This window comes from Ylistrum balloti, unplaced genomic scaffold (assembly GCF_031769215.1).
Source record: "Ylistrum balloti isolate Yb309-2 unplaced genomic scaffold, AGI_CSIRO_Ybal_v1 Utg369850, whole genome shotgun sequence".
NCBI classification, from domain to species: domain Eukaryota; kingdom Metazoa; phylum Mollusca; class Bivalvia; order Pectinida; family Pectinidae; genus Ylistrum; species Ylistrum balloti.
Window position 1 is genome coordinate 664,893 of NW_026782003.1, and position 18,025 is coordinate 682,917.

The 18,025-nt window shown below is 34.5% G+C and overlaps 1 protein-coding gene across 1 annotated transcript; it reads left to right on the forward strand.

The window, feature by feature from the left end:
* The first annotated feature begins 1,984 nt into the window (after positions 1 to 1,984).
* Positions 1,985 to 17,570, forward strand: LOC132545642 (heart- and neural crest derivatives-expressed protein 2-like). Its single transcript, XM_060209339.1, has 2 exons — positions 1,985 to 2,545; positions 17,466 to 17,570. Exons 1-2 carry the CDS (start codon positions 1,985 to 1,987, stop codon positions 17,568 to 17,570), a joined length of 666 nt encoding a protein of 221 aa, XP_060065322.1.
* Positions 17,571 to 18,025: the final 455 nt, after the last annotated feature.

Sequence of the window (18,025 nt, forward strand, 5' to 3'; positions counted from 1 at the left end):
CAATGTGGAACAGGATTAGCTTGGGAAATGTTATTAGTCGTGCATGATATCTAATTTATCTCGATCCGAAGTACTGAATCACAAGAACACACGGTTATCTGTGATTGATTTTTCACTTGTGCCCAAATAAGAATAGCTGCCCCTGTTAAAGCTTAAAATGAAACATATTGCTATAAATGAATCCCCTTGGGAACAGGACAGAGTGACGCATCAGTGCTGTTTATTATTGTAAATTTTATATTTTTTTTATCGTTGAGTAAACTCGGAATAGTTTAGAATGGAAAAAAAATAAATAAGAAATGCACAAATATGTGAATTTTGAAATTATTCATACGGACATGATAAAATTGTTATACAGGAATTCTGAGAGAGGTCATCCATGTAATTTTCATCATGAATATATACAGTAATTTCAACTAATTCTGGAAAGTGTCCTGTAACTATGTGCATGTATGTATGTATGTATGCGTTCTCAATCAAATTTTGAATCTCAGTAAATCACATCAAATTAACTTAATGATACAAATATACATGTACAAGAAAGATAAAATGATACTTGGTTTGGGTCCGTGTGTCAGTAATCGAGGGCACGTCAATACTCCGGCGTGCACAATACTGATTAATTAACTCACTGTAATGTGTGTGTTCAAGTAATATATACCTGTTTTGATCCTTCATTTCAATTTAAATAATGTGTAACGATTTTTTTTTTTCACATTAACACTGGATTAGAATGTTTTGATAGCGTGATGCAGTGTTAACATCACATGGAAATGAATTACTTTGTGACATGAAATCAAACAGCTATTGTTTTACAGTAGCCAAGTCATTGATTAGGCTATGAATCATATCATAATTAATTATCATAAAGGAAGTAGAAACAATTCATTATTATCTATATTAATATATATCAACATATATTCGAGTTTACGTTTCGTGTTATCTGAGAACATGGTATGTGTTCGCTCGTGTGTGCACGTGAAAAGGTATCAAATATGTCCCTTATCACGTGCTCCGTCAAGCCCGTGCATTCTCCACTGGCAACGAGTCAATGACACCTACTAACTCCCATTGATAAAAGCACACCAAATCATGGTTATAGTAAATTCTGACAACCATCAACGGACCATCTGGGAAACAGGGACCAGTTTTGTCCTGGAGCCAATTCAGTCCAAACGAGGAAAATATTTGAAATAGTTTGTCGTATTTAGCCATTATATTCCTGTAAACCCAACGATCTATATTTTCTATTTTTCTCTATAAAGAAATTCATGTGTTTACCATATATATATATATGTATATTTGTTAAATTACCATTGACTGACTGAAATGTATTTTTTCTTATAAATAACAGAAATCACTTGGTGCATGTTTCTCTTTCGACACGCCCCTTTTCATAAACTCGTCGAAATTATGAATGATTTCAAAAACGTGACTAAAGTGTGCCATTTTGATCTTTTAAAACTGAAAATCAAATTAGTAACGATTTACGATAATTTTGGAATTAATGTTTTATGAAATTAACATCGTCGACAAATGGCATTGTAAGATATTACAATTTTATTGTGATGGTCTTGTACCCCACACACGGCGATCCCATAAAGTGGGCGGGGCCAGTCATCAACCGTGACATCTCCAAACGTCAGAGATAACAACATCCTAGGGCGATACTGACTTCTGATTGGCTGTGGGTATAGAGTGTAGAGCTTTTGTAGGAGGTAAATAGCGGGATTGTGGATGGAGGATCACTCGAGTTGTTGAGACAAAGTCATTGGAACTCTGAGAATATACATCTGGTGAAGTACTTGGCAAACTTAATATCATTATAAGTTTTTTTTTAAATCTCAATTTTCTTTACTCATGACCGACTTGGTAATCAGAGACATATCTCAAACGAAAGGCTACTGTTTATAAGAATTTGGGATAGTTAGTTATCACTTACAAAATAAGTATCTTTGGTGGTTTCGCGGAAGAGACCGACAGGATGAGTTTGAGTGTGACTGGGTATTCCCACCAAGGGTATCCCCACCCGGGACCCACGGGACACGACTTATACCAGTACCCTCAAATGCCGAGGTATTCCGATCACTGTGCGGATGCTACCTATTTCCAGAACTGGGTACTAAATGGACATCACCCGGATGTACAAATGTCTCCGGAGTCGTACGGGATGTGTACTCCTTCCCCTACGGATTTCCACGTAATGGGACACTATGTATCGGACACTATCAGGTACACTAGTGATGGAGTTCCAATAGAAAGGTGTATTAAGAGAAGGACCTCAGCCAACAAAAAGGAGAGACGAAGGACACTGTCTATCAATTCCGCTTTCGCGACATTACGGGGTTGTATACCCAATGTTCCGTCGGACACAAAATTATCCAAAATTAAAACGTTAAGACTGGCAACTAGTTATATATCATATCTGATGGATGTGTTGGAAAAAGACGACCCTCAGCTCACTGAGGATGGATTCAAAGCTGAACTTGTAAAGAAAACCGACAAAAAATCAACGCCTGAAGAGAAAAAACATAAAGAACACACGGTATGTATTCACAATTATACATAGACATTTATATATACTTATTCATTAGAAAATCCGAAACATTCCTGTTCTACAAAACATTTACTTGCACCAACACATAAATGCATCTCACTGTTTAGAAATTATTTGCTAGAGAATTATTTTTGAAATACAGCTAAGCTCACAATCTCAAAAAGTAAATATTAAAAAATCCTGATATTTGATACAAGTACAAAACTTATTTATTTCTCGGAAACGTATGATAAGTAAATCTCTCGACTTTATCTTTATATTTCCGTGACCGCAGGGAAACTTTTAAACCCATGTAATCTATTTTTCTGTTTGCGCTTATCTGTTACTTGAAGACATTCAGAATATGTGACACAATATACCATAAACCTGATGTTCTACCATCGCGCTACACTAAAACAGCACGACCATTTCACGAGATATTTCTAGGCCGGTCTTACTGTGACCTAAGATCAGAAAAGAATTCTTTGGAATTTTAACTTTGTTATTAATTTTTTTCCTGTTGTTCGAAATCTGTCCAATTTTTTTTCTTATTTACTTCGGATAATAAAATTCCGTGCGATAGGTGTTTATATGACTGTATAATCGTGGTATTATTTTTACTCACTTTTTTATCTACTGTTTTCTCTCAAAAAATTCAGTTGCAATGACATTTCACGATTTTGCTTTGACCCCTGAGTCGGAATTCTAAATTCTCATTCGAGGAGAGAATCGTGGACTTTATCATGGAAAAAAGTCAAGCTTCGGGCAGCTCTATCTGGTGTTGATACTGGCAAATGATAATGACTCCGAACTAACCCGCGGGATACGTCCCGAGCTGTTTCCTTTAACCATCAAGAAATCATGATAAATTGTAAAAAAAATTGTAGACAAACTTTAACAAAACTACGAATATACTTCTATCGGCAATGTACTTTTAGTGCTAAAGTTTGAGATATTGAAATAAAGTTATGATAAACATAGTGCGCGTTAATTGCAAGAATAGTGCACAGTTATCGTGATAAATACCCGAAACAATTATGACCTATTTAGAAATCTAAATAATATGAAAAAAACCCAGAACATAAAAGTACATCTGAATGTAAAATTATTTTCCGCTGCCTACTTTTAGTTTGAGATTTTATAACCTCCATTTATACGTATTTTTTAAACGAAATATCGTTTCATTCAGTTTCCTTATCATTTTAATAATAGATTTCTTCAGAACCATACAATGTTGCTCTAGTTTCAAGAATGTTCCAACACTGGAAGAAACTATAATCATATTTTCATTTTAAAAATCTCCCTCTCACGCCAATAAAATTATCCTATGGACTAACATCAGCTTATGAAGTTTCCTAGGTTTAGGAATGTTTTAAAACTTGGATAAGAGTTCGGAGACTCCTTGATCAGCTCATGTAGATTATGTATTTATTACGGGCTTAAATATGTAAGTCCTTTAATTTATGAACCTGAGACATGTAAATGTGCGATGTCTAGTTAGACTACACGGTTTTTATCTTAAAACACTCGATTAATAAAACGCTGGTGGGCTACCACTGTACGATATCATTATAACAACAGACAGTACATAAACTTTTATATCCATATAGATTAAATTTAAGATATTTTTCTCACTTTCAGCATATTCGATGTTGAATCTTTCAGTTAAAGAAAATTAAATATATTTTTTCTTAACGAAGTGACTGGATAAATACATATATATTAAGATGATTTAAGATAACAGGCCAATAACTTGAATGGACACCGTTATATCGGATGTTTACACGTCACGGCGCGTGCTGAATTACATATGTGTATTGTGTGGTCACGTGTTTTAATATATCCGGCTGATGTCACGTGTCCTTAATTATATTGACACGATATTTTATTTATTAGTTTTCATTTTGTTGTATTTTGAACTTTCCGAATCTGTGGTAAATGAAATCGGATTACAAAGCATATTGTAAATTTACCGATTCACATGTAATATAACCATCAAAATTGAATAGTTAGATAAAGATAAAAATAAACACGTCATCATTTGTTTACTGTAGAATCAATACATGTTTATATTGTTTTTGTGTAAGTATATAATACCATATCGAAGGTGTCAAAATACAACAGGTGTCACAATCCTAAATGGTCATCGTTATCGCAGAAAATTCGGAGATCCTGTTAAAATACTATCTATATGACAGTCAAATAATTAATCGGAAATTACATTTTTATATATTAGTATTAAAAGTAACTTAACGATAAAGTTTGCAAATGTTCGCGGCAGTGATGTAGATAGCTATCTGAGAAATATTTTAAAAGAACATGCTAATCCCCAGGATTAGTATCCATGTAGCTCTCAGCCACTACATAGCATCACTCTAAGTATAAGTTATTCTATAAAATCCCCGAAAATTAGCTGATAAAACCTACCTACCGAGACCCCGTAGAATCCCCGACGGGAGGGGCAGCTCGGCAAATATTTCTCTCAGCTGGTCAGCTGGAACAGCATATGCAATTATGACCAAGAGGACTGTGAGAATCAGCGATAAGCTTGACCACTCTAAAATCCCGAATGTCCATCTCAATTTCTGGTGGGGAGGGGCCCTGTGGAGATAGGGTTGGGAGTGAGACCCTGATGGCGACAGTAGGGAGGGGGACCCACAGAGTTTTAATGGGTAGACCATGTTCAATTTCTCTTCCCTATGTCTACTACACTGTTTGGTAATAAGAAAAACGTTGGGACTGTCGTAAAACCACGGGGATATCTCCACCAACATAAATAGTATTTTCAGAAAGGGTAATTTATGATATAGTATTTTTATTATAAACACAGTCAGAGAAATAGATCGTTTGTCGCTCCAAAATCCTTTCATTGGTGAGTTCAGAACGACAGTAGGCCTATAATTTTGGATATTGAAAACTCTCTTTACTTTAACACAGAAGGATGGTATACAAATAAAGTCAAATATTGTGGACTTTACTCAACTACAGAACAAAAGTAGATATATAATTTGGAATATTGACAATCTCCCTCCATCGCAGAATAATTGTATATCTATATAATTTCGGATATTGACAACTTCCCAATATTGCGTAACCACAGTAAATCTATAATTTCGGATATTGACAACTTCCAATATTGCGTAACAATAGTAAATCTATAATTTCGGGTATTGACAATGTTCCTATATTTGAGATATCTTGTTTCTGGTGTGATGTCCCGATATGGGTTGCACTTATTTGGAAGTTGTTTATTAGTACCTTATCAAAACAGATCGGAATATTGACTTGGAAAAAGACAAAGAAATAAAAATACACACACAAACGTAGGTTTATACATCAATCAAATTGTCAGCAGCTTTTGAATCTGATTCGAATCGGATGTCAGAATGATATTTTAGTCTCACCAACTACAATAAAGTATAGTGTTGATGACACGGATTTATCTATCTTATATTCTATTATTTTCTGTATACAAAGTTTGTTAAATCTCAAAACAATTCTCTTTGTTTCATTTCATCAGAAATACAAATATCTTTAATAAATCTATATTCCAGTGCCTTCCAAAATATTGTAGAATATGTTTGATTGAAATGTTTCGTAAATATTCTCTTCAAATATTTTGTGATGTCGTAACAATTATATGAATTCTTTAAAGTAAATAATGCTAAGTATTACAAAAAACAAACACACGTGACAGGTTAAATATTTAATGTATGTTTATTTTAAGTGGATTGTTAATCCCAACAACTATCATTTCTACAAAATCTAGAGACCCCGGGGCGTCGGTACTACATGTGTAATGTTATATGTACATTGCCTATCGATTTGTGTACGAGTTCATAAACCCAGTCACATGTAATTCCATATTTTAAGCAGGTCTAAAATTTTGCACATGAAGTTTACGTACATAATTCCTAACTTTTTTCAAATTTATATTATGTGTGAAAATGTAAACATTTGTTGGGTCCTATAGAAATGATGATAATAAAGATAAACAAATAAGTAAAATAACATAAATATATATAGATCTTTAATCAGAAAACGAAGTAAATATTTTCATAGGTAAGATATTTTTAAAGATAATTCTTATTATGAAAGACTATTTTTAGGCATTGATTTTCGTCTTGAGATTAAAAAAATGTGGAAGTAGGGGTTTAGAAATACGTATTATATTCGACATTTAAATTTCGATAATGTTGTGCACAGAGAAAATTAATACAATTTTTCAGTATTACCGTTTCTACATTAATACAGAGAAGACACACTCTCAGTTAATAATGTATATTTTAATGTCATAACAGCGTCAGGCTGTAGAAGTAAACTATATCTATAGATATTAATTTTTTTTTAATTAAAACTCTGCTAGACAGACTGGTGATAACACGTGTGTATTTCAATATATCTGTCTAAATATACTCACGATATAACAACAGTAATTATGATAAATCAACAGGTGCCCGGTAAATCTCTAGATCTCGGCTGGGATCTGTGTGGGTCAGAGGGGCATAAACGTAGCCCCACGGAAGTAAGATATATCCTAATCCGAGAGAACTTTTATATGGCTTGGTTGACAAACGTTGTTGATGTGAAGGAATTCACAAATCCCCATTTTAAGTGGCCCACTAATTGAAAATGGGAAAAAATGTAGACTTCTTCACATTTGAAATCAATTTGTGTCTTTCTTTGACTCAACGCTCAGTGTTGGCTGTCGTACTTGATCACGTTCAAAACGTCAAAAAGCGAGATTTCCCGGGTCGCTTACCCCACCACAAATCAGCAGTAGACCCGTGGCCCCATACGTCTCTATCTTCCACAGAAGGGACAAGCACAGGACGGGATGGAGCACCCAACAAAACAGTTTTGCATCCTTAATGATCAGGCAATATACGTGTCAGTGAGAATATAACGTTACCCTTTATTTATGAGCTCATTTTACCTCCCCTACAAACTCTCGTCTTTATGAACGGGTAACCCAAAAATGATGACTGTATTAATTTGACGGGACTTTTGACATCATCGGCGTTCTGAATAGATCGGTTTTAGCCCCGTTTTCAACAACACGATAAGTGGTGCCATTCTTAATTAATTCTCCCCCATCCTCTCAATTTCAGAGTACTAAAAACCTATTTCATCTAGCTCGGAAAAAAAGAAAAAATGAAACGGAAAAAAGCCTTATTATACAAAAAATATTTGAGAAGAAATTAAAACAAAACGTGATAGGAAAAAATTGAGAAACTGGAAAAAAGCAAATGTTCATTGTTAATGATTTTAGTGACGGCGAAAACTTACAAATAGACTGTACTAAAGTGATGGTGTAAACTTACAAATGTACCCTACTAAAGACTGTTCATGATTTGAAAAAAGAAATGACAAAAAAAAAAAAAAAAATCTTGAAACACTATTTTCTTTTCCATGCGTATTTGTTGAAAAGGATTGCTATAGAAATAGTTGACCGCTATAGTTTATTTGATCTATATCTTTGTATAAAGAAACTTTTTTGAAAAAGTTTTATTGCCTTTTCTTGGCAAATATGACAATAAGATGACCTCGGAGCTTCTTGATTTTCAGCCTTCACAGGAAAGATTTGTTTTCTTGCATTATAATTTGAAGAATTCCCATACTCCTGGTTCATCGACTCCCATGAAAACAACGTAGCATTCTTCTAAGTAGGAAACAGTTAGGCTATATCGAATAACTTATCTTAAATTTATATGATAACTCCTTAATTTGAAGATAATTCTAGAGGTTAGATACCGTATCCATTTTCGAGTGGTTTACGCGTCTCCACTCTTTAAAGTTATGAGTAGCGAGTTAGTATGAGTATGTTGTGTCACTAATTTTCTAACTAAATATACGCGGAGTGGCCCACTTTCCACGGTATGAGGACTCTTGAGGATGATTAGCCGTTCAGAACGATCTCGCCAAGTACTCGTCATTAAACAGATAAGACAACGTGGGGAAAGTGAGATCAGATCACACAGGTTTTCTCGTCCGACAACCTTCTCAAAATTTGTAGTCGCCGTAAGGTTGTATAATACACCAACTCGGAGACGGGCGCATGGTCCGGACCGCCCATCGTCTTTTGACAGATGAACATCGTCAGGTAGCTCTGTGTTTATGTTTGTGTAAATAAAGACACGTGGCCACCAAAGCAAAAATGCTTTTCTCATACTGATCGCCATTGTGGATGTTTGTAAATAATTTTAGTTTTTAATACAGCATCTTTCAGAAAAGTGTTCTGTCAATTTTATTTTGATTTATCGTAAATAAACGAAACTGTTTCCACTTGTGATGTGAAATAAATAGTAACATATTAGAAAGTGGTATTTAAAAAACAAATTTTACTGACTGAAGTCCACATTTCCGAATTTAACTAATGTAAAAAAATACTGTGTTAATAAAAATAAATATATGCACAAATATACATGGACGTAATAGGTCGGGACTTCAAGAATTGAGTTATAACATAAAGTTATGGGTATACCATTCTGGCAACATATACTACATAGATATAACCAACATGGAAACGAATGTTTTTCTTGCATGATTACGTTACGTAGACATACATCCATACATTATCTAAATTTAATTTTCGAGAAAGCTTCGCGTGCAAAATTCGCGAGGTTCGTGACCGTCATTAGTAAATGAGAAACGGAGAGTAATGTTGTCCCGGCCGTGAGAGTGAAGTACTCGACGGCACGATATGAATGATATAGACACTACGTACAGAATTAATACAGTACAAAAATACAAAGAAAACGTACACAGATGATTCATTACAATACAAAACATTGTTAATATGACTAAGGAAGGACATGAACTTTGAGCATATCAAGGTCAAATCCTTCTTTGACATTGAGTTTTTCACTTCATTTGTTTCAGAAGTACAATTGGTGCCCGTTGATTTGTCGTTTAAACGATTATGTAATCATTTCATCTAACATTCTTTACATTTTAATTAAATGAATTTGTCTTAACTGAAAACCAGAAATTTTCGCAATTTTCTTCACAGCAAATAGGCTTGTTTGCTGTCAGTAACCTCGACATGATTTAAATCTCACTTCCGATTTGTTACATATCTATAGGATAGAAATGAAACGATTAAGACAATTCTAAATTTCAAACCAAACAAACAGTTTCAGAAAAATGGATTGAGTCAAAGCGACCCAAAACATATAAACTATCAAAAAGATGAGATGATGTTGGAGACACTGACTGTACAGATTGGTAGTGTTTGTAGGATTGTAACGGGGACATAAAATAACCATTATTATTCTAAACTAGCCTTTGTTTCCATGGCCGTGGTATTACAGACAGTTTGATATGATTCGACCTCAGCCATTATCTGTAGTTAATACTAGTGCTATTTTATCACCAACATGGTGACAATATTATCCCGTCCTTCATTTCCCATTCATGATTGGCGTTAAAGGAGCAACATTCTCGTCACCTGATAATTTTTTTGATATTTTTAGGAAACCTGACGCCGTTCCTGTCACAGAACGGCAGTGACAACGTTGTTCCCCTGACTCTCTGTTTTGATAACGTTAGTTGATGCAACGTCTATCGACCTTTCCATCGTATGTATCAATGCGCGATCAGAAAATAATCCCCAGGCCATCATTCAGTAATTCAATTAATTTTTTATTGTTGGCGTATAGACATTTTGTGTGAATAACAAAAATTCCCTAGGAATTAACCGGTATCAATTTTAATATAGCTAATTGATGACATCTCCATAAAACTAGATTTACTGGCTTGAGACAGTGGAGTAATTGTGAAATTGATACGCTAATTACTACAGCAGAATTATCGACAATGCTGTATCCAAACATCCAATCAACATTGATTACTCCCTCTACATTTGATTAGGACGGAGTTGAAATGGTCGTCCTCCCATCTGGCCAGAAACCACACCACCATAAAAAAGAGAAATCGGTAGCGTAATTTCTTTTGAACCAGATGCCATCTTAAAATGGCAGAGTGAAAAGATGAGTCGTGAGTATGTTGCTTATAGCGGAAAACCATAACATCTCTTTGGTTATACAATGTTAATTAAATTATAGGAACAATAAATACACATAAAAACTAACGAAACGATACAAGCAATGAGCCGAAACTAATTCATTAAAATACCTCCAGTGACCGCTGGAGCAGGAGCACGTTTTGTCTGACGTGGAAACTGAGACGGTTGTACTCGTTGGGTTGAATGTTGGGAGACACGACATGGATTTATGAACGATAAATCAAGAAAGTACGGTAATTTATATTGACAAATTACATAATCGATTCTGCTAGAACTATCCTGGGACTAGGCTCTACCGGGAACTTTGTTGACGTCAATATCTTAAGTAGGTCTATACTATAATGCTTTATACAAACACCATGTCCATATGTGCTATAGATTCCTATATTCATTAAAATAATTTACACAGAAATAAGACCTTCAAATAATAATTATGTCAGAAAATTATATTTCATCGCTTTCTTTGTGCTTGGAACTGAACTGCTGTTGTATATGGCATGTACATCCAGTGTGATATCAAAAGACTATCATGTTTGTCTTTGGGTTATCATGAGTATTGCTATCTTTTGTAAGCTCAGAATAAAAACAGTATGTACAACGCAATAACATTGTCCACGTGACCATGTGGGATCACATTGATAATACGTTAAAAATGATGTCTTAGAGTTTCGATTGAATTTTACCTGTAATGCCTGAAATGCGTCAATGAATAGAAAATGAAATAATGAAACATATTATATTTATTTAAAAGTACTTCCAGGTTGCATAAAGGGACAATGGTATTTTTTCTTCTGTTTTTTGTTTTTGAAACCTCTGCTTTCTTAAGCAGTGTATATAAATCGGTAGGTCAAGCCGACAATTAACTTATTTTCCCCCATTAATGCTATTATATTGAAGTTTCTGAATTTTGTGTGAAGTATATGAGGATTTATAGGAGATTATACGGTAACGTACATGTTTGTGTCACTGATTTGTATTGTTCTATTATCATAATGATGACAAATATTAGCCCCATTATTTAAATCTTTCCATCGACCACGAGGGAATTCTTAACTCTAATCAAAACAAAATTAAAACTAATAGCGGTAATACTGCCCGATCGTAATGGAAATGAATTCCCTCCGAACAGTCATTTGGAATAAGATATAATTGTTTCAAATCTGAATAAGATTGATCTGCCATTTTGATAGCAGGTTAATCTCGTGCGCACGTCCGCAGCGAATTCGGGCACGGGACGGTCGTGCGCGCAACGAGGGGATAGGGCATTATCGGTAACGTCTGTGACATATTAAGTTAGGTCCAATGTGTAATGGCTTCCGAGAAGAGTGCTTAGCGTTATGCCTGTCTAACAAATATGCATTTAGACCTAATGACTAGCGAGCCGAGCGAATGACGATACACTCTATATCACTATTCAGTGGCAGGTTATAGGTCTTCTGTAAAGCCAGGTGGTACAACAGTGACCCCGCCGAAACCAATTCTGTTGCTGCAAATGTATTATAATGGATCTTTTTATTTTCAAATCACCAACAGCTTAGTAATTGCTTTAATGAATCGACTTTTGTGTTCTCTAGTAAATGTTTTTTGTTATTTTATCGCCAGGCATACATTATTCATCCCCTTTGACATCTGAATATCATAAAATAATTTCATTATGATACTTGAACAATTTTCTAGCGGTCAGTAGAAACTTGTTTCTAGAACCGTTAATTTGTTTAGGTATACTAAGACAGATCGGGTGGAGAAGACATTAAAAAATAAATAAAAAATTAAGTGTGTATAAGTTGTATCCTCGGATTGTCATGTGTGTGTTTTTTTTCAACATTATTCTCATCAAGTTTCATAACAAAAGCAAGAAATGTTATTCTCCAAATAGTTTAATTTATTATAAGTTTATATTCAGTCTATTTTAGGTACGATCGTGTACTATAAAACATATCATATCTTTCTTAATTAATACTCATAACAACATATAGGTGTACCCGCCCCGAAATGATGAGCAGGGACTAGCTGGTAATGTTTGGCAGTGGATGAAGATGATATCAGGGCTCTTAGGCATGTACACAATGTCTGGTTACATATTTGTATGTTATCTCTCAAGTCATAATCTTAATTTCAACATCTTAACCTTGATCACACGTGTGAAGCTGTAAAGTGTAATCATGTGAATCCTCGTCGGTGTATACTACTGCCTAACCCCGGCTTTAGCGTCACTAGGCACTTCATTGTAATTCATATGTTTATGTATCATTGCCTGCTTATTGATAAGACGAACGTGATGATATGAAATTTTCTGTCTCGCATGTCCACTGCGCAGGTGCAGGGTCATATCCTCTTATGTTACTTGTCGTCCTCCGAAAAGACAGATAAAAACCGAGACATTTAGTGTGCGGTCAGTATTAAAAGTGCAGAATCTCTGTCTGAAATGTTCTCTCGATTGTGAGATCGTTGTTAGGTTCTGAGACGTAAGAAAATGATAATCTGCAGACTGAAATTATATTGCTAATACACGTCTCGAATGCAAGGGCTTTAGTTGTGAAACATTGTGTCTTAACACTTGTGTGAGCATACTGTCATTTTTATAGCTTCTAACTCTTTTTAGAAGTAAAATGCAGTTATACAGACAAATTCTTTATAAATATGCTTAATCTTCTTCTAATTTGTATTGAAATGTTCTGATTACTTTTGTGTATGTGTACAACAATATTAGAAATCGTCAAAGCACATGGAATGTATGAATATATGAATAACGAAATATATCACAACAAGTGAAATATGATCACGATATTTGATTAGTGAAGCAGGAAATATTTCTTTTTCTGACACGAAAGTGTCCGAGTTATAAAAAAACCTTTGTGGATGAAAATAAAAGCAAATGTAAACAAAGACTGGTATAAGGCCAACAATGATCTGGATTAGACAAACTAGACATTGCCAATTTCACAGAATAAGTCTGTAGAGAGAGACGAAATTATAAATAACAGATCACTGCCAACAAAAAAGGTTCTGTTCCAAACACTGGCACGAGTGATATGCATGTGTTTTGGAAGTAACACACACGTATATGATAAAAAGTGGGATAAAATATGAGTCAAATTTTAAATAAAGGAGAACAAACAGAAAACAGGACAGCAAATATTAGTTTATGTAAGTTCATATATTATAAATGTTGGTACATTAAGATGCTGGCGAGGTTATGATTTCTGTTAGTAAACTGAGGACAAACCGGAGTTAATAATGATATATACGAGTGTCTGATATTTCATAAAATCTGGGTTGTAACATTTTTTGATGGATGAAAAACGGTTTAATGATTGCGAAAGAAAAATAAATGCAAGAAAATATATTACAAAATGCTTGATTGAAAATAGAGTACATCACGACAAATAAAAACAAAAAGCTCTCTTTTGTCTAAATACGACGGTACTTTATAATAACTCTAACTTAAAATAGACAGGGGGCGACAATACTAGTGTTATCACAATTGACCGAGTACAAACTCTATCACCTATCATGATGTCTTTCCTATATATAGGCACCCTGAGCGTTTAACAACAGTAACCATATCTATCAGATTAAATTCTAAAATCTCTGGTTCGGCATCGGCTTCAGGTAACAAATAATGGATTACTGACAAATCAACGTTAAAATAGATAATGAAACTGATATAGCACCCGGAGTTTTAAATAATGCTAGTTAAACGTAGGTAACTGGAATGCTACTACTGAGGAAAGGAAAGTTAATGGCTGAAGTCGTTATGTCACAGCTATTTATTGATTACCATTATTATTAAACTGTAGGAGAATGAAAGAGAAATGTCCTTTATGGTCTGATGGGGTTGTAGGGATACGTAACGGTAGATGTACGTTAGGAATGAGACGTCAGGATATTGTTTTTTAAAGTCCTGATAATAGGTTAGACAAGGTGAAATATATTGTTATTCCACGTCAGATGTATGTGTAGATACCATGTAACTTAATTGTATCATTGCTGGGATTGACGTATATAACATTGTACTTCCGATCCATCCTGATACTAGATATATACCACTAACTTATCAACACATATACTTACTGCTCCATCTATTGTAATCAGTAAAAGCTCTACTTCCAACATAATAATTTAAAAGCATACCATCAACACCAAAACCGTAGTGTGAATGTATATCATAACGATGAGAATAATGAAAATTAATGACAGTATTATAGCCAGTATTCAACAGTCCATTTAAAACAAGTCATGTTTACGAATAAATAATAATACACGGAGAAATAAAACAAGGACGAACACGAGAATAAAAAACGTGGCGGAAGGATACACGAGAGGGTTGTTATCAGGCCTCCATGTGAGAATTGTGTAGAACCCAGGATTCCCCGTCGTGTTTCTCCCTCCGCTTATCATATCCGAACAAGTCCCGACAGATACTATCATGCTCTTTGGCGCGCAAAATATCATTGTTTCACCGTAAACTATTTAAGTCTACAACGAATGATTGATAGTATACATGAATAAAATGGACGTATTATCTTCTTTATTTTGTTTTTAAAAAATAAATACATTTTAAGTGAAGTTCAAAATGGAACAAGGAAAAAAACATCTAATCTCATTTAAAATCAAGATGTATATGAGAACACTCATTCGTTTTCTGCTTGTTGCTTTTTCTGGGATATTATCTGATATATATTGAATTTCTCTATTTTTGAAATTGCTGTGGAGGCGACAATCAGAGAAATGAAACGTAAGTGGTATATTGGAGAGAAATAATTATACTTCTGTCAAATTTTGATGCAATCATGTTGATTCGTAGTAGACTCGGGCGTCGGCAAGTCTCGGAAGACTTCCGAATTCACGTTAAACGTTCAAGGGACCACCAGGGTCGCGAAAACAGATAGATGCTCAATAGCTGAAGGAGGCTAATAAAGCCTAATTTTGCTCTGTTACTTATCTTTAGACAGTCTGTTTGGATGGTAAATTACATTAAAAACGAAATCAACAAAAAAGTGACATGGAGTGGGGTTCAACAAAGAGCAGTTTATCAGGAGTTAAATTAGGGTTCACATGGGGTTTAATACTGTGGGCTTCATTGTATATTGTCCTTGTAGGCAGGATTTCCAATTCACCAATTGATAATACTTTATCAAACATAATAATTGCCTTACGAAATTGAGATAATGTGATTGTCATGAAAAAAGACTGCTAAAAATATCCAACATTTTCATTGCTGTTTTTAAAAAGCTCTCTTGTTACAGTGGAAGCAGTAAAACGAAAATCTTATCAAATTTATTCGAAAATGTAGGCAAAGTAAATTGTGCATTTTTCAGATTTCATTATTAATGGAAACACTCGCTTACGTCCCAACTATACTTTTTCTGATATTTGAAGATTTGATTCTAAACCTTTAACATTTATCCTCGCTTGTGAATACTATTTAAGTCTCTAGTCACGGAACATTTATTGCACAAGTGATTTTGTACAGTAGCAGAAACATAAAACAAAGAACAGAAAAATGGTTTCACGCTGTTCGTTTTTCTTTGGTTAATGTGCCAACTATTGTAGTGAGGTGACACATATTTCCGGCGTCAGCTAGTTATGTATTGCAGACCCCCATATAACGGTCTACCTTTCGTAACATGGGCCCTACCATGGCTTTGGACGGAATTAGTAACGACCTGCCACCTGTTCTCACGGGAAATAATCATATATTAGTGTGCTTATGATATGCAATGTCTTATTGAAAAATGATAGGTTACACTGGGAATAGAAACAGGATTTCGAATATTTTAGTCGGTACTTCATTTATCAATTAAAATCTAGATGTTACTTGTAATGAATCTGTTATAAATTATAATTTATGTTATGGCTGGATTTTGTTTTGAGATCATCATATGAAGATGTCATATTGCAATCTGAAGATAAATGCAATTTTTAATCTCTTGTTCTTTGCTTTACCTCGGCAAATCGATGCTGAAACGGAAACTTCAAGATCATCTACTTGTATGACTTTTGTACAACCCGTCAACATAATATGAAATGAAATCTCATTTCAAATCACATACATATTTTTTTTAAAGAAACAGTATCAATGTTTACAGCAATACAATCCTACAATAGTCACTTGACACAACATCAGTGTGTGTCCGTTGTGTTGTGAGTACAACATATTTTCTCAGCCTTATCTTATCTCTAGTGGAAAAATGAAGTGGTTCAATATCATGCTAGGAAAACTGATGCTCTCATTCAGGATAAATGTGATATTTAATTAGTAATACTTTAACGAGCTGTGGCAGCCCCGAGATAGGTTTTGGCAGGATAGAGGTGAAAGGTCACCAGGGATCACACAGGAAGGTTCCTTGTTTCCCCTGGCTGCCATGCCCATATCTAAACAAGTGTATAAATAGGGTAGTCAAAGATACGCTTTGTGGTAAGGACTCCTGGTGTTGGAGAAAATCGTGTAAACAGTGGAAAACAACTTAATCATGTGAAAAAAAATCCTCATTGTCTTCAACGATTTCGGTGGAATGATGCAATTGATTCATAAACAATTAACATCAGTAGGAATTTATCTAAAAGATTCCAAATAAATGCACTTTACAGCAACGTGCTATTGGAAAAATCGCACGTACAGGTAGATGAAAAATGTAATAGAAATGGAAAAATATAATTATAACCTACCATAATTCGTGTTTGGTCTCTTTGAATTTTGATTAAATAATGACGATAGTTTCCTGCAGACCACTAGTTATATTGTATCACACGTAGTACAGGATTATGAAACATTAAGAAAATGATTTGAAAAGGAAATGGACCATATTCTTGTTATGTGTTTGGAATAAATATTCGTAAAACTATGTGATATTTTAACATATAATTAATCTATATCTATCTACATTTTTGTACTTGTAGAATTCGGATTCTTCTGAATCAACGAGCCCCTCCAGTATAGACAAGAAAAGCAAGGGACGGACAGGATGGCCCCAACACGTGTGGGCTTCTGAACTGAAACAATAATGAGGCCAAACATGTCTGTTGTTTGCGAAAAAAACTGCAGCAATTAATTCCGTTTTCCAATGATTCCATATCTTGTGGACAGTATCCACGGAAATCTGTTTCTACCAAGCGCAGAGCTCTCGAAAGCGATCAATCATGTGGTCTGACAAAACCGGATCCGGAAATCCATACACAACGAGATTGAATTAGAGTGGTCGTCAGGACGACGCAGACGCAGTGTGGCGGACGAAAATGCGCAATGGTTCGAATACGGATACGCGCTGATATTATAACTTATTATAATATAGAAGAACGAAATGGCTAACATAGACATGAATGGTGTGGAATGGTGAAAACATTTCAGACTTAAATTCGACAGACTGAGGAAGGTGGATGTGGGTTCTACAACTGTATCATATTTATTGAGTTTGAGTTTTTATGATTATTTTTGGTAATATTTTGTCAACAGAGAGTTT